The 23,786-nt window shown below is 44.9% G+C and overlaps 1 protein-coding gene and 1 long non-coding RNA gene across 8 annotated transcripts in view; one reads left to right on the top strand and one right to left on the bottom strand.

The window, feature by feature from the left end:
• CC2H21orf62 (chromosome C2 C21orf62 homolog) lies at positions 1-18,113 on the top strand. 4 transcript variants are annotated; one of them, XM_047874367.1, is made up of 5 exons: positions 1-179; positions 8,298-8,415; positions 9,480-9,534; positions 12,771-12,928; positions 16,447-18,113. In XM_047874367.1, the coding sequence occupies exon 5, from the start codon at positions 16,512-16,514 to the stop codon at positions 17,169-17,171; it is 660 nt and encodes a 219-aa protein (XP_047730323.1). In that variant the 5' UTR covers positions 1-179; positions 8,298-8,415; positions 9,480-9,534; positions 12,771-12,928; positions 16,447-16,511; the 3' UTR covers positions 17,172-18,113. The 4 variants fall into 4 exon arrangements, with proteins under 4 accessions (XP_047730323.1, XP_047730322.1, XP_047730325.1 ...); XM_047874366.1 differs by lacking the exon at positions 12,771-12,928; XM_047874369.1 differs by lacking the exons at positions 8,298-8,415; positions 12,771-12,928.
• The window catches only part of LOC125174710 (uncharacterized), a 34,999-nt gene that overhangs the window by 1,463 nt on the left and 9,750 nt on the right, over positions 1-23,786 (bottom strand). The window contains exons 2-5 of one of the 4 annotated variants that reach the window (XR_007155524.1): positions 17,450-17,670; positions 10,908-11,203; positions 8,371-8,533; positions 7,204-7,519 (exon numbers count right to left, since the gene is read on the bottom strand). This is a non-coding gene — a long non-coding RNA (uncharacterized LOC125174710). Of the gene's footprint in view, positions 1-7,029; positions 7,520-8,370; positions 8,534-10,907; positions 11,204-17,449; positions 17,671-23,786 lie in introns of those variants that run through there. The other 3 variants (XR_007155522.1, XR_007155523.1, XR_007155521.1) reach the window with 3 other exon arrangements.

Genomic DNA, 23,786 nt, shown 5'->3' with positions numbered 1-23,786 from the left:
GCAGCTTCCCCCCCGGTTGCCATGGAAGCGGCCAGGGCCGCTGGCCCTCTGAAACCGGAAAACAACAGCAAGTGCATTCCATCCTGCCTTGCAGATTAAACCAGCTGTCAAGCCAGGGTGAAGAACCAGGCGGAGGTCCGCAGCGTGGAAAAGCAAGCCTCACGTTGGAACTCCCAGATGTAAGTAACTCCTCTGTTCTTTCTCGAAAAGTGTGTCTCGTAAGACAGTTATTCATAGCTTCCGAATTTCGGCTGCACTGCAGGCAAGTTCTGCGACCCTTTGAAGAGCCACTGTGGGCGTCCCCGTCTTCTGGCAGAATTTACATTGCCCGAGCATAATGTACACTTACGGTGGCTTTTACCAAGAAAGTGTTTTTTGTTTTGGTTTGGTTTGGTTTCTTTCAGGCTTCCAGGCATATGAATTGCTCTTTATGGAGATTCTGCCTTTCAAAGGAAACGTTTCCAGGGCATTCAGCAAAGAATGAAATGGTCTTCTCATTTAGTCTCTAAACAGATAAATTTACTTAGGGTAATATTATTATATAACAGATATCTCCATGGATCCGGGGCTTGTGGTTTCTATTTAAAACATTTGGCTCTACTTCCCTGTCGGTCTTCAACGCGAAATAACAATTACATAAAAGAGATGATCAGGGGCGCCTGGGTGGCTCAGTTGGTTGAGCGTCCGACTTCGGCTCAGGTCATGATCTCACAGTTCGTGACTTCGAGCCCCGCGTCGGGCTCTGTGCTGACAGCTCGGAGCCTGGAGCCTGCTTCGGATTCTGTGTCTCCCTTTCTCTCCCTGCCCCTCCCCGACTCATGCTCTGTCTCTCTCTGTCCCTCAAAAATAAATAAACGTTAAAAAACTTTTTTTAAAGAGCTGATCTATCATAGCTCTTTTCCTTATCGTGATCCCAAACAGAGAAAACTGGGAACTCTCAAAACATCAGCTTATACTGTTCCTTTGCTCTGTTCTTATGTGACAGCATTACATTTATTGCTTTTTTATACACTGCTCATTGGAAAATGTAAGAAGATAAGAAACGGAGTTTAGATGAGTATTAACGTATGGACTCGTTATCTTTTTTAAAAAAAATTGTCCTTTTATTTAAAAGTGAAAAAACATATTAAATACTGTACTACAAGGCAAGAAGGTGGGGATTTTTTAAAGCCAAAACCGGTAATTCTTACACAGTTCTTGTTCATATAGTTCATTCTTTAACAAACATGTTTGGGGCAGGGTTTTTGTTGTTTTTGTTTTTTTTTTTGTTTTTTTTTTTAGCAATAAAAGTGTCGGTGTATACTGAGGAGAGGAAATTATGCATAATATATATAAAAACCACCAAAATTATCAGGCCTCATTTGTTTGGAAAAAAAATCTTTAATGAAAACAGTGATCTTTGGGAAATTTTTAACCTTTATTTTTAGACCAAATAATGCAGTATGTGTGAACAAAAAAAAGGATTCTCATTAAATTTTTTTTTTACAGAAATTGGGCATTTCTGAAAATAACAGTTTTAATAAAGCATCTATGGAAATGGGTGCTTTTCAACAGCTGACTTAGACTTCCCAATTTTCTTTCTCCATACTAGTATTTTTATTGCTTAATGCTGTTATACTATCAACTTTCTAAAAGAATTTTTTATGTGTATTTATTTTTGAGAGAGAGACCGAGTATGAGCAGGGGAGTACCATCAACTTTTTAATTCAGTGTCCAGTAACAGACAAACCACATGGCTCCATGAGGGTACGATCAAGGGCACAGACGTGGGCCTATGTGCCAAGCTGGGTGGGGGCTGAACCCCAGTGATCGGATTAGCCGGGCATAGACCAAGTCATTAGATGGAGAGGGGTTTGCAGTCATTGGTTAACTAGTTCTCAGAAGGTCCTGTGTCCAGGAGAGGTACAGTAGCTACATATTTTAGTTAAGACTTCCCATTGGCTCGCTCTCTGAGGTAGCCCGCCCCCCATATGCAGAAGCAGCACTCAACTAACGTCCTTATTTTTAAAGCGAATTTATAAATGTTCTTTTCAAAAAGTGTTTCTTTTTTTTTTTAATATAATTTATCGTCAAGTTGGCTGACATACAGCGTATACAGTGTGCTCTTGGTTTCGGGGGCAGATTCCCGTGATTCACCGCTTACGTACAACACCCGGTGCTCATCCCAACAAGTGCCCTCCTCAGTGCCCATCACCCATTTCCCCCTCTCCCTCGCCCTCCCCCCATCAGCCCTCAGTTTGGTCTCTGTATTTAAGGGTCTCTTATGGTTTGCCTTCCTCTCTGTCTGAAACTATTTTTTCCTCTTCCCTTCCCCCATGGTCTTCTGTTAAGTTTCTCAAGGTCCACATATGAGTGAAAAAAATAATAAAAAATAAAAAAGTGTTTCTGAAATGCTTACGCCTACTGGAAGTCACTTCATTCATTTTGTTTCCTATTCCCCTAGCATGAGGTTCCTATACACGCTTTATGTTAAAGGGCACAGAGTCTAGTGATAGAATACGAGGCAGTTGTATAGAAACATGACCCTAGGATGGGAAATAACACTGCAATTTCCACCACAATTCTCTAGAACATGTTTGGCTGTCTGGGTTCAAATTTTAACTTTTTCTTACCAGCTCTGTGACCTTTTGAGTAAGCTATTTAGCCTCTATGTGTCTCCATCTTCTGATACGAAAATGGGACCATCATGTCTATTTTTACTATGATTTTACTAAGGATTAAATGATATAAAATACATAAAAGTACTTTGAACAGTACCTGGCATGAAAGCAGCAGTCATTGAACATTACTATTAATCAATTGAACATATGTATGGTTCCCAATTTCAATGAACTTTTGACACCACATATCTCCCACATTTCTTATTGGGAAGTACGTTGTCCGTCATCGATGACCATTTTCTGTATTTAGCCGGTTTAGTCATGGGAACCCAAGGCCGTGGAGCAGTAAGTGTTAATGCCGAAAAATGTTGATACGGTAAAATGTCTTCTCTACCCAGCAGTCTTAACTCTCTCGGGAATCAAGAGTCGTGTATCCGGTAAGTTACGTTTGAGGTGTCTTGGATATTCAGGTGGAGTTTTCAAGGTGCTGGATATATGAGCATGGAGTTCAGGGAAGAGTCTGGAAGCAGGTTAATCATCAGCATATAGATAATATTTAAGTCCATAGGTTAGCACGCAAAGGAGTGGATATACCCAGAGAAGAGAGCCAAGCACTGAGCCAGGGGCAGGCAACAATAACAAGGAGGAAGAGGGGACGCCAGCCAAAGAGAGTGGGAAGGAGCAGCCATTGGTAGCGAGAGAAGCTGGAGAATGGGGTGTCAGGGAAGAACAGAAAGTTCTTTGCTCAAGAAGGAAAGAATAGGCAACCGTGTCGAATACTGGTAAGAAGTCAAGCAAGATGAAACCAGGCAACTGACCATTGGATTTGGCACGCTGGAGGGAGAAGTCACTGGGAAGCTGATGAGAATGGTTTGAATGGAGTGATATTAACAAAAGCCTGATGGGAGTGGCTTAAAAACCTAACAAAAACATGCACAGTCTCTCTGTATGATTACAGATTTGCTCATAAAAAGCTTGTTTTTAGTTTCTTTTATATAGTAGACTGGTGTAGCCCTATAAGAGAAACAGGTTTGAGGGGCGTCTGGGTGACTCAGACGTTTGAGCGTCCGACTCTTGATTTCAGCTCGGGTCACGATCTCATGGCTGTGAGATAGAGCCCTGTGTAGGACTCCATGCTGAGCATGGAGTGTGCTTAAGATTCTCTCTTCCTTTCTTGATGCCCCCTCCCCCGCTTGCATGCATGCGCACTCTCTCTCTCTCTCAAATAAAAAAGAGAGAGAGAGAGAGAGAAACAGGTTGGAGGTAGGCAAGAACCGCCATCCAGAGCCCTAGCTACTAAAGTTTCATGAAAGAGGTGGGATCCAAGGACAGTTTAAGAGATGAGGCTGGTTTCTCAGCAGTTGAGAAATACAGAACTCTCCTAGACACAGGGAACAACATAAGCCGCGTGAGGGAAGTATCACACACACACACACACACACACACACACACACACATTCCTTCAGGACTTCTTCCCACAATATTTCCTGATGCCTCTCCCTTCCAGTTTTGATCCATTTTCCATAAAAGGATCACTTCCCACTTGCATCTCTGAATTGCCTGGCTTCCAGGGCCGTTAAGAAAGCCAGAATCTTCTCGCGGCCAGAAGGGCTAAAGAATTCATCTGGAGTCACACCTAGACACCATTTCATGGGTGCTCAGTTTAGCCCAAATTGTGATGCTCAGTTGACCCACTGGAGCTCTGCTGTTATCACAAAAATAATAATCTCCAAGGAGTCGTCAATGAAATCAGAAGGCATTCTTCTCAAAAAAAAACAAAAAACCTTTTTTATTTTAGAATAGTTTTAGACTCAGAAAAATTGTGAAGATAGCACAGAGACTTCGCATATGCCCCTACCCAGTGTCCCCTGTTATTACATCTTACATCAGAACGGGACATGCACTTGTCACAATCAATGAACCGATATCGATACATTATTATTGTTAACTAATGTCCACATTTTATGCGGATTTCCTTAGATTTTACCTAATGTCCTATTTCTGCTCCAGGATCTGACATTACCTTTAGTCATTGTTCCCAGGAGGCATTTAAAGACCCTTACAAGTCTTTCATGAAAGCGGCAAGGTTTAACTTGCTTATGGTTCCAATATTTGGAACTAAAACCCTAAAGGAAAATTTAATTCTTAACGCTTCTAAGATTGAATATCGTTGGAATGGTTGAATACAGATGAAAGGAAAAAGCGTAAGGCTTCTGTCCTGGGGAAATAGCTCAAGCTACTTTATGAAACCGTCATAATGTACCTCACTGCGTGGAAGATATTAGTCCCTTTTTTATTGTTCTGGAAGTAGGTAATTAAAATATTAAAGCTTTGCAGGCTTTTTTTTTTCTTCTCATCTCTTAGAAAGGGATTACTCTGACTCATTTTTCCTTGGCAACCTCACACTCGTAATTTGAGCAAAGTGGTTCCATGTTAGTTTTACAAAACTGGACGCTTGAAGGTTAGCTCTTGGGGGAGTCTGTAGTGGGGGCTATCATAATCCCTCAACGGACAGCAATTAGGGTGATGCCTTCTAATGCTCACCACTGTCTGTGAGATCAGTATTTACCAACTCTGCTCATTCTTCCTGTGAGCCCTGGATGGATGTGTAGGGTGAAGTGGAAGGACAGTGATCTGGGAGCCCGACTTGGGGCTCGTGGTCATCGTTCCAGGCGAGTGTGTTTCACCCTGTGTCTCCATCAGATTTACGAGACGATTCCTAGGCAACTGCAAGCCTACACGGTGCTGATGGGTAAAGCCACGGAGGATGGGGATGCCTCATGGGGCTTTTGCCAGATGGCATTCAGTGGCTTTCAGGGGGGACTCACAGGCAAGGCTTAGGATGTTGGGTTCGAATTTCCCATCCTCTTGCCCATACACAAAATCTCAGTATGCTTCCTTTGTCATGGCGAGGCCAAACACCGAAATTCCTGCTAAAGAGGATGCATTTTGCTTGCTGATTTTGGTAACATGATAACACTGCACGATTCCAGGAGGTGGAAGGTAAAAGTGGAAGTAAAGGGTCAGTAACATGCATCTCTGACTTAGCTAATGTAGGGATTTATAATGTAGGGATAGTATAAATATTTATGGAGTGCTTCTATGCATCAGGCACTGTGCTAAGGACTGGGGAAACCACAGTCAACAAAAAGACCAGGTTTTTGCCACATCAGAAACCTGCCTTACACGGCACATCGACACCAAGGGGTCCGGGATCCGATTAGCAAACGATGGGTGAAATCAACACCCAGTTGAGCTCAATGCTTTCAAAACACAAAATGCTTTCGTTTGTTCAAGTTGGCTCTCAGGTGCATTTCCATTAATGAATACATTTAATCTAAAAGCAGTAATCAACTGATCCTTGAAGGAGTCCTGGCTTCACCAACCACTGGGCACAAATAAGTTCAAATGCACATTAATAGCTTGCATTTTGCCGATTTGTGTTTCCACCTCCCTGATACAAAGCCTTGCCTCCTTCCTACCTCTGTGTCTACACAATAGAGCCCCCAGGAATGTCTTACATATGCTCAGAAATGATCCCTTCACTTGATTCTGTCCCCAACCACCATTAGATGGTGACTGTCCCTTGCCTTAGCCATGGGGCTCCCCACTGATTCACTGCCCAAAGAGGAGTGACCAGGGGCACTCCCATCCATCCTCCAGGGAAGGCCAAATGGTGCTGCTTGTCCCTCCTTCCTCATCATACCAGAGCTGTCCTGCACTCAGGGCGCAAGTGGGGGGAACGACTCTGTCCCCAGCCCGGTGTCACACGTCATCACCCAGATAGGGGCCACTCGTGCCCCACATCTCAGGGTTCTTGAGAGCTGTCCATGCAGCCTCTGCCTGCGGCTCCACAGGACTCAGCCCGTGGCATTAATTAGTCTGGGCTGAGAAGAGACAAGTGCCATCCTGTCCCTCCACTCAGCCCTGCCCCAGGCCTTCACACACCGTCTTCACGCTTCCTTCTTTTTTCCTCGACAGGTCCACACATGCAAATCACCACCTGGATACAGGCCCCCCTCGGAATTCATGAGACGTGTCCAGATGCCTCATTTACGCTGGGCTGGACCCAATGCAGCATGACTACTCTGGACAGTTTTGAGCTTGGTATTTCAGAAAGCCAGTAATGGAGGCTGGGATAGAGTTACCCCAAGAGCTTCCTTACTATCCAGTCTAGTGAGAGTAGTAAGACACAGGAAACAATTAGCAAACACTGCAGGGCTATAAATAGAGTGGCTAGCGTGTTTAAAAAAAACTTTCTTAACGTTTATTTTTGAGAGAGAGAGAGAGAGGCAGAGTGTGAGTGGGGGAAAGGCAGAGAGAGAGGGAGACACAGAATCCAAAGCAGGCTCCAGGCTCTGAGCTGTCAGCACAGAGACCGACGCGGGGCTTGAACTCACGCATCACGAGATCCCGAGCTGAGCCCAAGTCAGATGCTCAACCGACAGCCACCCAGGCACCCCTAGTGTGTGTGTTTAGTCCAAACGGTGGTTTGATATGGGTGCTTTGTAATTACCTTATATTCTCTATATTAGTTTCCTATGACTACGTAACAAATGTTCACAAACTCAGTGACTTAAAATAGAAGAAAGTATTCTCTTACATTTCCGGAGGTCAAAGTCCAAAAGCAGGCTGACTGTGCTAAAGTCAAGGTGTCGACAGGGCTCCTTCCTTGGGGAGGCTCCAGGGGAGAATCCGTTTCTTGTCTCTTGCAGCTTCTAGAGTTTGCTGGCATTCCTTGGCTTCCAGCCATATCGCTCCGATCTCTGTTTCTGTTGCCACATTGCCTTTTTCTCCTCTGTCTCCTCCGGTTTCCTCTTAGAAGGACCCTTGTGATTACACTGGGCTCACCCAGATAATCCAGGGTCTCCCCATCCCAAGATCCTTAACGTAATCACATCTGCAAAGTCCCTCTTGCTCTGGAAGACAAGATTCACAGGTTCTAGGAATTAGGACACGGACACCTACAGGGGCCCTTACTCAGCCCCCACCGTATCTACCAGGGACAAGAAGAAACCAGAAAGCAAGTGTTTTGATCACAGTCCATACCCTGCTGCCCCACTGAACAATTTAGAAATGGGAATTGGACACTTACTTCAATTTACCGGTTTTGCTCACTAATGATTGCAAGCCCTCCTGTTCCCCAGAATCACAGAAGGACGTTTGTAAATCCGAGTTGTTGTTTGTTACAGGACAAATGGGGCAAAGAGGCATTTTTGCTTTATGTTGAACCTGTTCTTTATTCAAACTTTTTGATGTAAGTAGTGCATTAAATGCGCCAGTAACTTTTATATTTCTTTGGGGTGGCTTTTGGGATGCCCTGACAGAGCATGCTAATATATCCCTATTATCATTATGGTTCCGACCTTATAAAACATCATAGTTAATAGAGTACTAAGTACCATGTATATGTAAGCATACTTACTAGTAGCAACAGTACTCAGAGACAGACTACATTTCCACGTGAGTCCTGCTACACTGACGTTATATCCTAGTGTAGTAGGTATTATCATCCCCATGCCATGTTGACAGAGACTCCAAAAGTCATTTCTGAGTGGCCCGCAATATACAGCGAGTTGAACACGAACCATCACAAAAATAAAGCGTGTGCTCTTGAGACCCGAACCACACACTTGAGGTTAATTTTGCCTAAATGCCAACTTATGGAGACGTGAACTTTATTTCCTCTTTCTCTAGATGAGGAAATAAGTCAGATGATAGAGAACAGTTTTGTGCCCACTGTATAAACCCAAGGAGATACAGATCATACCAGGATCACGGTGAATCCTGTGTCGCGCCTCTCACTGTGAACTGTGTAAGTAAGGCCCAGGGGCGGGAAGAGCCCTTCATCAACAGAGAGTGCACAAGGCAGTGTCTTCAGAGGCAGACACTCGGGAGGGCGTGTGAAAATGCAGTGGCTCATAACACCAGGGCTGGGGGTGGAATACGAGGAAAGAAAAGATAACACTTACCACAGTAAGAAAGTGCTGGGGAGAGACCCAAATTCCTGTTCCTTTCAACATTATAAGCTTTGGACTATTAAACAACAAAGCTATCCCTTCTCTTGTAAATATCATCTTACATGGGGGCGCCTGGGTGGCTCAGTCAGTTAAGCATCTGACTCTTGACTTCAGCTCAGGTCTTGATTTCACAATTCGTGGCTTTGAGCCCTGCCTCAGGCTCAATGCTGACAGTGCGAAGGCTGCTTGGGATTCTCTCTCTCTCTCTCTCTCTCTCTCTCTCTGCCCCTCTGCCCCTCTCTGGCTCTCTCTCAAAATAAAGTAAACCTAAAAAAACAAATATCGTATTACATAGAGTGTATCTGTAACCTACCTCCTGCGGTGCATTTGTGAGACAGAGCCAAAGAAAAGAAAAATGCCCCAAATCCATTTTTTCTCCAAGAGCTTCTCAAGGTCCTACACCTAGAGTGTCCCCGCGAGCATCTCATGCACGAATGCAGAGTAGGCAGGACGTTCTCCTTGGCCTGCCTGGGAAGGGTGATTGCACAGCCACGGACCAGTGGGAACTGGACCCGGGAACAGGTGATCCCTCAGCTCTGGTGTCCTCAAGAGGAGTCCCCGCCCCACAGACTCCCAGACTTCCTATTTAATCCTTGCCATCCCTTTAACAAGGCACAAGTAGGGATAAAGCCTAAAGGGCAAATACGCTCGGGCAAGAATATGTTTATGTAAATCCAGATTAAGGCTTACCCAAGTGCCCTTAGACCCCTATGTGAGAGCAAGATTTTAGCAGCAGGCATCTGGAAAGAGTGGATAAGCCTTGACCAAGGAATTGAGATGAAGGCACAGCAAGGAGCCCCTGGGGACAGGAAAGATACCATGCCGACTCCGTAATCTCACCTGTAACTTGTCTTGCCAGGAGCTGCTCTCGCTGCCGGTCTAAGGAAACCACCCAGAGGCCCCTGGCTCAGAAGGTGAGCTGTGCCTTTCCGGCGAGGGGCAGGGGCAGGGTGGGCATCTCAAAGAGCAGAGCCCCAGGCAAGCCATGTCGGGATGCTAAGAAGGAAACAGGGACCGCTTTCCCCGAGCCGTTCCCTCAGGATCTCCTGCTTCCCGAGCACGAAGACCTTTGTCCTCACCCTTGCCTCCCTCATCCTCCCCTCTTTGGCCGCCCCACCCACCCCAGGATTGGAGACACAGACACAGATTTATCCGGGGAGGCTGGAGCCAGGAGTCAGCAAATGGAGAGAGGTAAAACCTCAAAGAAAATACGGAAGTGTTCTCTTACTTAGAACCCACTGTGCTCTCTCTGTCTCTGTCTTCCAATTCATCTCTGCCTGAATGACCTTCCTGACGCACAGAACTAAATAGGTCTCCCCTGCTCACAAACCTTCAGCGCCTCCTTTTTGCCTCTCTCTGGGGCCTCCAAAGGGGGTGTTTGCGGCCAAGGGAGTGCCCAAGCCAAGCCAGTGGGTTGAGTTGAAGGTACTCAAGTCTCATTTTTATTTTTTTGTCTCAAATTAAAAAAATTCTACGCTCCGTGTATGACTCACAATGTAGATAATATATCAATAGGGCAGTTGTCATGCCTTCCTAAATAAAAAGTTACATCTTTGGGAGAGGGCTTTTTGTTTTTTTAAGTTTATTTATTTATTTTTGAGAGAGACAGAGAGAGTGATCGGGGCAGGGGAAGAGAGAGAGAGAGGGAGAGAGAGAATCCCAAGCAGGCTCTGTGGTGTCAGCACAGAGCCCAACATGGGGCCCGAACTCACAGACCGTGAGATCATGACCTGAGCCGAAACCAAGAATTGGACACTTAACCGATTGAGCCACCCAGGCGCCCCACTGGGGAGAGGTTTTTTTTTTTTTTTTTTTTAAGTTTTTATTAACGGGGTGAGAGTCAGAAGGGTTTGAAGACTAAACCCCTGATCTCGGGGTTTGTCCTGACCCTGCCTTGCCTGTGCTCCAGCTCATGAGCCCCGGATACACCAAGTGCTCAGTTTCTGAGGTTTTTGCTCGAGGGACACTTCTAGTTGCAGCCCTTCCCTTTCCCTTCCCCCAAGCCCTTCTCTGCTGGCCCTAACGCACCCCGTTGCGAGCCTTTCCCTGTCCTTGTGCCCAACACTGGCTCCACGTCATTAATAAGCACTCGCCAATCGCATTGCCTTTTAATTAACTGCCTACTCGGGCAGTTAACTCCTTGGGCAACCCATTCGACCCCTGGGGTGAGCGAGGCCATCTCAACTGGTCTCGGTGTTAGCAACGCTGGGTACCTTCGTGATCAGATACACTTCAAGAGTAAGGTCTATGTTTCGCCAGGTGGGATACACCCAGAGTTCCAAATTACCTCCTCGTCTGGAAGTTCTCTCCTGTTCGCCCCCCTCAGAACCTTCAAGGAGTTTTGCAGAAACACACTTGGGGAACTGCGTTTGTGAGACATCCTTGCCTAGCTCCCCAAGTCCTGGCTTCCAAGTGGGTTTCTTTGAAGTGCCTGGACGCTGGCTGTCTTCTGCCTTTCTTCCTGTGTCTGGGGTCCAGATTTCTCTTTCAGGCCCTCTGCTTCTTGCTGGAGCATCTCATCCGTTTCTGGTCCTTATTGGCCCCAGTTGCTTCAACCGAGACTTTTGCCTAAGTGCCTCTCCCCTGTCAAAACAAACAAACAAACAAAAAACACTTTTAATTTCAAATTAAATCACTTCTGAATTAAAAATGGGAAATCACGCTGAATTGCTAGTTGCTGTTAGAATTTGGGGAATACCATCACGGTTTTCCACAATTGTATTTTTTCTCCTTTGTGTTGAGACTATAGAGTTCAAACCATCATTATTCAAGACATTCCAAATCTGTTTTGGGCTAACGGTCCAAAGGCTCTCCTCCCACCGACACACGATCTTCTTACTAGTAATATCTTCTTATAAAGAGAACTAGTCCAGTTTGAAACATTCCTCTTGGAGCCAAGTGTAAACATTATCTAAATATTGGGTGTAATCCTAGACTGAGAAGGAATCTGTGTGGAATTTGTTTTGAAGTAACTGATGTCTGTATCTGCTCACTTCAGAAGTCTTTGCTTTCGTGCAGCTAATTGCTGGCATTAATTACTACCGAGATTTCTTCAGCTGTGACATAAAACTAATATTTGAACCGATCTGAATAGTAGCTCCAGTTTTTCAACACGTTTGGTGATTTAAAGGCTCCGAGATTTAATGATCGTACATGGTGTTTCACATCTTGCCTGAAAAAATTTAGGTGGATTGAGACCACCTCGGTGTTTGTGATGGTTGCATAAAGCCACGTATTATGCTTGCCAGAAATTCCTAGCGCCCACCGATACCCACGTCGTCCTCTCCTCCCTTGGCACGGTGCCGGACCTCGTTTCCAAGCTGCTTGCAGAGAGGGGGTGCCGCGTGGCTGAGTTCTGGTCAGTGAAATGTGAACGAAAAGCCCACAGAGGATCCAAAGGCCTGGGAGATGATAGAGCCGTGGATGAAAGCTTGAGCCCCTACATGACCACGTGGAGCAGAGCACACCCTCCCCGCCCCCCCCCCCCCACCTCCTCAGTGGCCTCAGACTGTAACATAGGGAGGAATCAACTTTTGCTCTAGTTTCACTACGTATTTATTCATTTTGGGCAGAATCCAGCACAACATAAACAAAATGGCACAGATATGTCACATTGCCCCTGCCCCTGACTAAGCCCCCGCCCACAGTGGTGGGGGACGGGATGGGGGAGGGGACTCCTCTTAGGACACAGGAGGCAAGTCCTGATGATGGGCACACAACAAGCTGGGGTACTAAGAAAATGATGAGGCAGAGCAAGTCAGAAGGCTCCCCCAACAGGACTCGTCCACTGCCCTCTCCCACCAGCATCCCCATAGCCCATCAGTCTCTCTGTCCTACTTTTGTTTGGTTTCTTTTTTATTAATTTTTTTTAATGTGTATTCATTTTTGAGAGACAGAGAGAAACAGAGCATGGGGGGGGGGAGGGAGGGGCAGAGAGAGAGGGAGACACCGAACCGGAAGCAGGCTCCAGGCACTGAGCCCTGCAGGGCTCAAACCCACAGGCCGAGAGATCATTACCTGAGCCGAAGTCGGATGCTCAACTGACTGAGCCACCCAGGCGCCCCCCTCTGTCCTACTTTTGGATGTTTCAAATTCTGATCGCCCTGTGCTAACTACATAGATAACCTTTTCTTTTCTTTTTCTTACTCAGGAACTATTCTCCTCCTCAGATACTACCTCTTCTGTGAAGCTTGTTATGACATCTTCCATTTCCAGGCGAAGTTAGGTGTAGACTCAACACCCCATACAAAATGCTATTATAGTGATTATCACACACCATGCCCAGCACACAGCAAGGACGCCACAAAGGTATATTGAAAGAAGGGGGGGGGGGGCAAAAGATAGTTTGCCCAATGTCAGCATACTCTTCTCACTGCTTGTTACAGAAATCCAATTCAGACTGGTTTGAGTAGGGGGAAAAAAATTTTGGCTCACTTATTTCAGAAATCAAAGAAGGATGTCAGGCATGGCTTGATCCCGGTGCTCGAAAAAGTTGTGAGAAATGTCTCTGCGTTTCTTGTCTGTTCTCCTCTGTGTTGGCTCCATTGTAGGGCAATCTCCCCCCTTCTGGAGACAAGACAGTCACCAGTAGATCAAGATTCCCCTTCCAACAAGCTGAGCAACCCGCAGAGGAAGACAACAGTTCCTTTCCCCATGGCACCACGCCCATTATGGTCAGGGGCACAGGAAGGAGCAGGGACAGTGTGATGTATCTGTGCCCATTCTGCTGAGGCCATGCCGGAATCTGCCCACAAATGAATAAATACATAGTAAAACCAGGGTGATCACAATCCACATTCAACAAATCTAAAGAGAGAAGTCCAGGGTAAAACCGAAGGAGAAAAATGTCCAACTAGCATCTTTTTGGAAACCCCATAGGCTTGTTACCAGGAATATTTGTCCAACTTTGTACGCTATCACCAGGCCTCATGCATCCGGCCTCCATGTTCCAGCCTTTGAACTCCCTGATACCCAGAAGGCAGGGGCCACCCTGAGATCCAGCCAGGGACTTGACTGCAGGGCCGGGAAGAGGTGCTGCTCACAAATCTTTTATGATCTCCAGTCTCCCCTTGTTTCAGGAAACCAATGTCTGTTTCCCTTCCCACCTCTTTCCTTCTTCCATGCATGCCCCTGAATGGTATCAGCACCTGGAAAATGAAGCAGACACTTTTCTCACCAGGTTCCAGGCTTGTGGATAGACCCTTTTTCACCTCCCTTGCCCCTCCAGGCTGAGATCAGAGCAAGCCAGTGGTGTCGATGACAGCTTTCTCAGTTCTGATATGAAAGCGTTACTGGGGCATGAAGTCCTAGAAACAAACCTCCAGCGGAATCGAGGACAACCGATCATCTAAAATTATCTTGTAATTAATAAGTTAGTCACTGCTCCTTACTAAGTGGGGTAGTCACCACCACATCCTAAAACTATTTAAAACCGTTAAACCTCGTGTTCAGGAAGAATGCTGGCTCTATGGGAGCATTTCTCAAAGCCCTTTCTTTTATGACAAAATGCACTAACGAATACGTCCTTTAAGAAAACCCTGTAACAACTTCAAAGTCAACACAAAGCACTATATAAAGCACCTTATTCAGTCCCCCAAATGGACTTTAACCTATCTCTCTGCTGCGTTCCTATAACCACATGTACATTCAATAGGGCCTTTCTCAGTCCTGCCCTATTTGTCTTCCTCTTCCGCTTATGAGCCCTTGGAGGGCAGGGTACAGGTTTTGTTCATCTTTGTGTCTTCTGCTCGGCCTTGGCACATGGCCCGTGCTGAGCCCCACCCTACTCCTGCCTTTGCCTCCCTCTCCTCCCCGCTGCTGCAGGCCCTTGGTCCTCACACGCAGGCCTGGCCCGCCTTGGGCTCTGGAAGCAGAATCAAGTCGCTTAGAACCCAACTTCTATAACCTCGCTGTCTTCTGGGCTGTATCCCCAGAGCCAGCAAAGTGCCTGCCAGCCAGCGAACTCTCAGTAAACATTTGCTGAGTGAATGAATGAATGAATGAATGAGCGAATGAATGAATGAATGATATTATGATTCCTGTGAACCAGTGTCTTACTTTCTGTTCAAGTTTACTTAGCTGAGCTTATTTTTAGTCTCCGGCCACCTGCTGACGAACGTGTGCTTCCTCCCTGTCCACCTGACCCCGGCATTTTTAGCGTTGCCTCCCTTGGATTTCTCTTTGCCTTGCTTTGCCACCTCGGGGCCTCATCTTGCACCCTAAGTGTTGCACGTCTGCCTCACCTCTTTCCTGCTGTCACCACCACCCTCTTTGGACACACGTTCAGCTCCTCAGACTGACTCATCTGTCCCTCCGCAGCCTTCCTATGGGGGCCCCGTCACCAGCCCTGGACTCTCTGAGCCAGAGGTCTCATTCCAAGTATTTTTCCAGATGCATGGTGATTTGTACATGCAGACGGACTGAATTGTATCTTTGGTCAATTCGGATTAATTGAATTGTATCTTTGGTCTTGTATCTTTTGGTCAGCCATCAGCTAACTCAGGGGAAGTGTAATTATTCTTATTTTAATTATTTTTTTTTAGTGTTTATTTATTTTGGGAGAGAACGAGCAAGTGGGAGTGGGGGGCAGAGAGAGAGGGAGAGAGAGAGTCTCAAGCAGGCTCTGCTTGTCAGAACAGAGTCCTACATGGGGCTCTATCCCACAAACTGCAAGATCATGACCTGAGTTGAGATCAAGAGTCAGGTGCTTAACCAACCAACTGAGCCACCCAGGAGCCCCAGGAAATGTAATTATTCTTGCAAGACTGGAACCTGGAACCCTATTTCATAACGTGCGTCTCATTCCAACCTCACCAGAAAAGAATACCACGCATCTATTATATACCAAGTACTTAGTTCATTTTCCTCCAAATTGGACATTGATGTTGCTCCTTAAACTAAGCATGGACTTATATTGTTTAGGTCATTTAACAGTGCTGATATATTGCTTAGTTTGGGAGCCTTACGCTAAGTTACTTGACAAAATCAATTTATAACAGGTGTTCTGGGAAAGGAGGTGATGAAAAGTTCATTGCAATTAACTGGCATGTGATTAGTGTTTTCATGGTCTATTAACACGGTAAAATCTACTCTAATACTCATATTTCTAGGAGACCAGGAAGTTATCAATGGATCTATAAACAGATTAATATGATGGGGGGGCATGTTTGTCTAGTTAGAAATTAAAGGTTACCATTAACTAAATGTTTCGCTGGTATGCATGCTATGTTGTTTCACAGGTAGCACTTGGATGGCTGAGTCCATCACGGAGCTGCTGGTCTCCTGAATTCCAGGAAGTCAGATATTGAGGGGAGGAGGGAATGTGCACGTTTAAGGGGTTGTCGAGTACTCAATACAAGTAACACGATGTTTGGAGAGTTGTGCACGCTCAAAGCACCACAGATCCCTGATGCACGCAGACAGGCGCACTGGTCTCATCTCGGGCACCCCATCTTGTTGCTGCTGGTGTGTCAGTCTCCCGGCAGACATCACAGGGAGTTTTATGCCTCACATGGGTAGGCTGGCCACTGCCTCTCACAAGGCTCTGAGAAAAGATCATTTCTGCACTTGGGTTCCACTCAGGCATTTGCGTTGCCTGCCTTTGATAGAACCACAAGAGAGAAACGTTTGCGATGGATTATTTAGGGCGCTCCATTCCCCTAACCTTCTTATTTTTTTAAGCAACCTCTACACCCAACATGGGGCTCAGACTCATGACCCTGAGATTAAGAGTCACATGGTCTACCAACCGAGTCAGCCGGGCGCCCCATGACCCGCATATTTCTAATGAGAGCCTGCGATAACACAGCTGCGTATTTGTCTTTCAGTTGAGTTGCAATGAACTGGCTCACGAAGGGGAGACACAACCTTGCGGGCCCACACTGAGACAAGAATGGCCCCACCTTCTGGGCACAGCCTCCTGCTGACCAGCGCCCTGGGCATCCTTGTCCTAGGTTGCTTCACAGGAGGTCAGAAGAACAGCACTCTGATCTTCACGAAGGAAAACACCATTCGGAACTGCACTTGCTCCGCGGACGTCCGGGACTGTGACTACACTTTGGCCAACTTGATGTGCAGCTGCCACACCGTCCTGCCTTCCGCAATAGAGCAAACCAGCTACGACGACCGACTGACCGTCTGGTTCACAGATGCGTCTGCACTGGGCCTTCTGCTGAACTTCACGTTGGTCCGGGACCTGAAGCTCTCTCTGTGCAGCCCCAACACTCTCCCCGCTGAATACCTGGCTATCTGCGGTCTGGAGAGGCTTCGGGTCAACACCGAGGCCAGGCGGCCGTTGCCAGAGCAGAGCTTACTCATCCACGACGGCAGGGAAAGTGAACCCGGAGAGAAGCCCGCACGGTTACCCGGAGGCCGGCATACGTGTATGTGTATCTCATTCTTAGATGTGGCGCTTTTCAACGGGAATTCATCCTTAAAAGCATACAGTATAGAAAACGTTGCCAACACCACCAACCATTTCCCCCACTTTTCTTACTTTGAAACCTTCCCAATTTTGAGCAACCAAAGCTATGTTGTCACGTTCATTTACTAACGTCGTCGAAGGTTCCAACCGCCAGGAACTTTGGCAAACCGTGGAGAACTTGAAAAGGAATCTGGGAACCAGGCCATGGGTATCCTGACCTTCAACTTCACCTGTCCGCCCAGCCCCCATTCACATATACACAGCCCATATACACAGCCAGCCCTCTCTGCTCCGCTCCGAGCCCAACCATGGGAGCTGTTCAGAAAAACAAAATAAATAGAAAGAAACAAACAAAAAACAAACCCCAAAACACAAAGCAAAAAGAAAAAAAGAAAAAAAAAACCTACTTCAGTCCAGAACGTCTTGTGAGCCAGCTAGAGGCCAGGCCCGGGCTCCCGGGGGTCTGGGCAGAAACATCAGATGGGAAATGGAGAAAGCAGGCCACGTCAAGGACTGCTTAGCGGGACTCAGCACAGCGGATGACGCCCCAAGGAAGATATCTTCCTTCAAAACACTGCCTTAGTTTCTTTTCTCTTGCTTCGTTTTGTTACACTGGACTGGAATTCCCCTAAGAAGAGAACGCTAGATTTCAGATGCTTCAGGACTATGCGTTCCACAAAATGATACGGTTCTCTTTAGACTGATGTTTTCCAAAGACCTTGCTAGACACGTCTGCACTGAGAAAGGGGAGTTTTGAGAGTGGAACAGGCCTGGTGAGGGTGGGACCTTAGGACCAAAGGAGAGCACTGGGATTTGAGGAGTGGGATACAGAAACGAAAAGTCAGGGGACACAAAAACCGATGGCATAGATCTCAACATTTTGCTTACAGCAAGACCTAAACCCAGGGAGTTTCTCTTGTGGACCTTTTGCTTTCATTCTTTCTGTCTTTGCCTTCCTCCGTCTTGGTCCCCGGTGTATCACTTCGGCTTTTTCTCCCCCTCCCCCTCCTCCCTCCACTCCAGAAATAAGAACTACATTTAACATCACTAGGGACTAGTCTGGGAACCTAATAATCATTTAGAATGTGGTTCTTATGGGCACAAATGCTCCTACTACTAAAATATAATTAACAAAAGAATGTTTAGTCCATCTGGATGTTTAATTCTGGGAAGTTAAGACACTTTCTCTGACATGGTTGACATAAAAGGGTCTTAGGTGTGGTGACAAAAGAACATATTTAAAATTTAAAAAAAAAATTTTTTTTAACGTTTATTTATTTTTGAGACAGAGAGAGACAGAGCATGAACGGGGGAGGGTTAGAGAGAGAGGGAGACACAGAATCTGAAACAGGCCCCGGGCTCTGAGCTGTCAGCACAGAGCCTGACGTGGGGCTCGAACTCACAGACTGTGAGATCATGACCCGAGCTGAAGTCGGACACTCAACCGACTGAGCCACCCAGGCACCCCTAAAAATTTTTTAAAAGTGAACTGACCTCAAGGTACAAAGAAAACTTTTCCTCATATACTCAATTTATCATTGAGACAGAATGTAAAGAATCCATGACGATGATGCTACAAATGTCCAAGTCAAATGCAGGAGGAAGCAGAGACATAATCGCATTCATAATGTAATAATGGTAAGAAAGAGTTTTATTATCAAATAACAGGATATCTTGAGGTTGAAGATTTCAGATCACATTCACCACATTTTCTCTTAACTTTAAACATAGGGTGACCGAAATAACCTGAAATGTCTACATTTGCTTAATTGGTGGGGGATTTGGCCATTTGGGCTAATTAGCATGAGTCCATAATGTCAGTATTTAAATTGGGCCAAAACGACGACCAAAGTATGAATCTTAATAGGATAATGCAATGACCTCATTACTGACATTGTATTTGAGACGTAAGATTAAAGTGACAGAAAAAGACAAGGAGAAAACAGGAGGAAAAGGGAAGGCAAGAAGGATACAAGTGAAAGGATGAACAATAAATATATTTACTGTCATGGTAACCAAAAATGTAAAAATGCCTGAATTTTAATCAGTTTTTATCAACAAAGGGTAAAATTAAGTGTTAGAAATTATGAGCATCTTGATATGCATTGCTTCTATTTGGTGGCTTTGAATCACTTCAAAGCCCTTTCACAGATGTTGTAAGTGATTCTTGTAAGAAATCGTTGTAGATCAATGGGACTTCAATCAACAGATGAGGAAAATTAATAATCAGTCAAGCTTGAAGTTGCCAGATTTCTGGCCTGAAAATGGGGTTCAGGTCTCAGCGAGAGAGGATAAATCAGAAACTGAGAGAATGCACGGTGCGTACATAGGGAGAGATGGCACTCAGTGCTCAGTGGAGGGTGCGGGTTGGAAGGACAGCGGGGAGCGGTGGGGATGGTGGCAGACTAAGAGTCCACACCCCACCTGAATGGTCCACAGCAGCTCAGCTCCAGCCGACTGTCGCCGTGGGAGAATACAAAGGGGCCAGTTTCCGCCCTTCGGGAAAATTAAGAACTCCAGGTTTTTATGTGAAATCTCACAATTTGTAAATGTTGGCACACCATGTCACCGTTTTGTTTGCTGGTTACTTTAGGTAACACTGTGTGGTCAAACCAACCATGTCGGTGGTCCCCTTAAGCTTGGGGCTAGCCATTTGTCACCTCTGATCAGTGGTGTGCCAGTAAAAGCTGAACAGCTAAGCTCTCCAAAACACAAAACAAAAAAAAAGTACATAGATATGTATGTACACGTTTACTATAAATTTTGCTGATACAAAGGATGTGTAGCACACAATTTATAAATGACAATAAAATATATAGTATTCTTTATTGTAAATTCTATGTACATAATCAATCCCCAAAGAATGTTGTAGGTGATTTTTGCCAAACTCTTGTATCCGAAGCCAACCGAGGGTTGTGACTGATGAGTGTGTATAGTTCTGGCATGAATGTTGGTTGATAAGTTTTCTTTACACGAGGAGTAAGAGGAAAGTTAACACAGATTTTTGTGGGAATGTCATTTGTCAGCCAATGATGTAAGCAACTTCTTTGCTGAATCGAATAATATTTTTCAACTACTGGAGGAGTATTTCCTTAATTTGGAGGACTATTCAGAATGTTAAGGCTACTGACATGATACACGTTTAAGTTTAGTCTGCATTGTTAACATTTGCTCCAGCACGCTCAACAGAACAAATCAAACCCCGCTATGTAGTGTTTTCCAATTTCAGTGGTGCAACTACTGACCTCATAACCAATTTCAAGCTCCGAGGCACGTCATGGAACACAGAGGTGAGCAAAGAGGCACAGTAGGATGTGATTATATAGCATTCCTACCCACAGTGCAGTAGGCACTAAGAATCTCAAGAGGAAATATAATAGTAAAATGTGGTAGAATAATGAAGAGGTGATGAGTTTTGAGGACTATCTTTGGGTTTTTTTTTTTTAATAAGTTAATTAACTATAAGTTCATATAATTTAATTTTTAGTAATAACTGTATTAAACAACCAGCTTGCAAAATTCCTGAAAAGTTAACAGTCAGCTCTGGTGAGTCAGTGCGAGAGTGCCCCAGTGCCCCAGTGACTGGTAGAAAGATATATAGAAGAAATGGGGTGAAGACAGTGACTTCAGGGTTGCAGAAGGTCACTTGCAGTATTGGTGGGTCTAAATTCCTCATTTTTCAGAGCTACAGGGGAGCAATTTAGGACACTTGCACTCCTCTTCTATGTAGTAGCCCACTCTTCAACATCTAGAATCATGATCCTAAAAGCCCTTAGGTGGGAGGTGGGGGGGAAAGGGGTGAGGAATCTAAGGCCTTATGAGAGAAAAGAGTTAGGGGTTAAAACTCTTGAGTGAACTCATGAAGGGCACCTGAAAGGAAGAAAGGAACAAAAGCGTCAAGAAAAGTTATTAACAGCATTTTACACACATTAAATTAAAAATGGGAGCTAAGTGGGGCACCTGGGTGGCTCAGTCGGTTGAGCGTCCGACTTCGGCTCAAGTCATGATCTCATGGACTGTGAGTTCGAGCCCCGCATCAGGCTCTGTGCTGACAGCTCAGAGCCTGGAGCCTGCTTCTGATTCTGTGTCTTCCTCTCTCTCTGCCTCTCCCCTGCTCATGCTCTGTCTCTCTGTCTAAAATAAATAAATATTAAAAAAAAAAAGGGAGCTGGGCAATCAGTTTCCCAGAGATGATCTCTAATAACTACTGGATCTCTTTCTCCAGAATCTACAGGAGGATGTTTATAAGTCTGATTTGATTTGTTAAATCAAAAAATGATGCAAAGAGGCCTTCTCGTTTTATGCTGAGCCCTTTTGCTATGAAAAAAATTTTTTTTAATTTTAGAGAGAGAGAGAGCAGGGGAGAGGGGCAGAGGGAGAGAGGGAGGGGAGAGAGAGAGAGAGAGAGAGAGAGAGAGAGAGAGAATCTCAAGCAGGCTCCGCACTCAGCACAGAACCCGATGTGGGGCTCAATCCCACAACACTGGGATCATGACCTAAGCCGAAATCAAGAGTCAGATGCTCAACTGACTGAGCCACCCAGGCACCCCCAAGTTTTTAATGCATTTTAATTTCAGCAGAGTCCAGAGACAGAACTCTGAATGACACACAAGTGTCATCAGGCTATCTGACATAGATAGCCTCCAGGAAAGCAACGACGGAGAGCTGTGCAGAGAGCACAGTGCATCATCAAGCCTCGCCTATTTAAGTAGTAAAGGTACAATCCACACAAATAAATAAAGCGCTAAGGACAGCTCAAAACAGATCCCACATTTTAAACAATCAGTACATATTAAGAATAAAATCACAAATCCATGGGAAAAGGGGAAGAAATTTAATAAATGGTGTGCAGGGCAAAAAAAAAAAAACAGATTAGAAGTATACACACTAAAATATTAACATTATTGTATCTGGGTGATGATATTAAAGGGGTTATCATTTTCTCCTTCCTGGGTATCTTGATTTCCTAAATTTCTTTGCGTAAACATATATCACTTTTGCAATGGGAAAAACTCAGTAAGAGTATTTTTATACGGGGTGCCTGGGTGACTGACTCAGTCAGTTAACGTCTGATTTCGGCTCAGGTCACAATTTCACAGTTCATGCGATTGATCCCTGCATGGGGTGGGCTCTGTGCTGACAGCAGGGAGCCTGCTTGGGATTCTCTTTCTTCCTCTATCGGTCCCTCCCCTGCTTGCTCTCTCTCTCAAAGTAGATAAACTTTTTTTAAAGAGTATTTTTAGATAAACGAGTGCTGGAGTAAGTGCTTACTGTTTAAATTTACAGCCTGATCTCATAACCAACATCGTGATGTTAAGTTGGATAATATTAAAATAAAACTACAAAACAACTTTAAAATATGGGAAAGAAAAAGAAAAAAGACCAACAACCTATTAAAAACCAGGGAAATAAATAAACATGCAATTCACATGAGATGACAAACAGCCAATGACGGAATAAAAAATTACCTCTACTAAGGGAAACACAATGGGACACTGATATTTCACCTATTTGATTGGCAAAAAAAAAAAAAAAGACCTTACTTAATATCTAGTTTGGTCTTACTTGTAGGCAAATAGATATTCTCATATAATGTTGGTGGGAGAATAAAGTGGTACAGCCACTTTAACGTACAATTTAGGAATGCGTCTTAAAATACATACGAGCTAGAAGCCAATTCTACTTTTTTATGTCTGCCATAGAGAAACACCTTCCCCCACAAATACACATATGTCAACTAGTAGAAATTCATCTAGTCGTTCACCTAGAAAAAATTTACTTTTCTTGATCACACTCTACTTCAATAAAGAGCTTTAAAAAGAAAAAAATGAATAATATAACTAACAGTCATGTAATTATCATCCAGAATTGACAAATATAAACATTTTGTCACATTTATTTAAAATTAAAAATTTTCTTTTAACATTTATTTATTATTGAGAGAGAGTGAGTAGGGGAGGGGCAGAGAGAGAGGGGGACACAGAATCTGAAGCAGGTTCCAGGCTCCAAGCTGTCAGCACAGAGCCGGACGCGGGGCTCAAACTCACAAACCGCGAGACCATGACGTGAGCCGAAGTCGGACACTTAACCGACTGAGCCACCCAGGCGCCCCTAAAATTTTTTTACACAAAAGATATAAAACATTAGTTTTAAAAACTGCAGAGAAATTATGAACTTGACTTAGGCTTGTTGGTAGTAGTATTGGCATAATTTTAAAACTATCTGGTGTGTATTATAGGATTGTGTAAAAGAGGAAATATATTGAAGGTTTTGGGGGCCCCGAGTTCTAACTGTAGGAAATACAAGCCAAGGGGAGGTGAAGCAGCACCTTGGGCTTGGACCTTAATGTATCACAAACTCGTGATTTTTTTAAATGGTTGCTTATTTTTGAGAGAGAGAGAGAGAGAGAGAGAGAGAGAGAGAGAGAGAGAGATGGGCTGTTCTAGAATGAAGGAGACTAAATAGCTATGACAACTAAATGTAATATAAAATCTTTACTGAATCCCAGACTGGGGAAAAACAACAGTTCTAAAAGTTTGGAGAAAACGGATGTCCCAGCTCAAGCTGAGAGAGTGCATCCATCCTTTCCCCTCCTTTTTGTTCTATTCAGGCTCTCAACAGGTTGGATGGTGCCCACCCACATTGGTGAGGGTGATCTTGTCTCTAGGGGAGATACCCTCAAAGATGCACCCAGAAATAACGTTTTACCAGCTCTCTGGGCCTCCCTTACCCTAGTCAGGTTGA

The sequence above is a fragment of the Prionailurus viverrinus genome, chromosome C2 (assembly GCF_022837055.1).
Source record: "Prionailurus viverrinus isolate Anna chromosome C2, UM_Priviv_1.0, whole genome shotgun sequence".
Lineage (NCBI taxonomy): Eukaryota > Metazoa > Chordata > Mammalia > Carnivora > Felidae > Prionailurus > Prionailurus viverrinus.
This window is presented reverse-complemented; position numbering and strand designations above follow the sequence as displayed.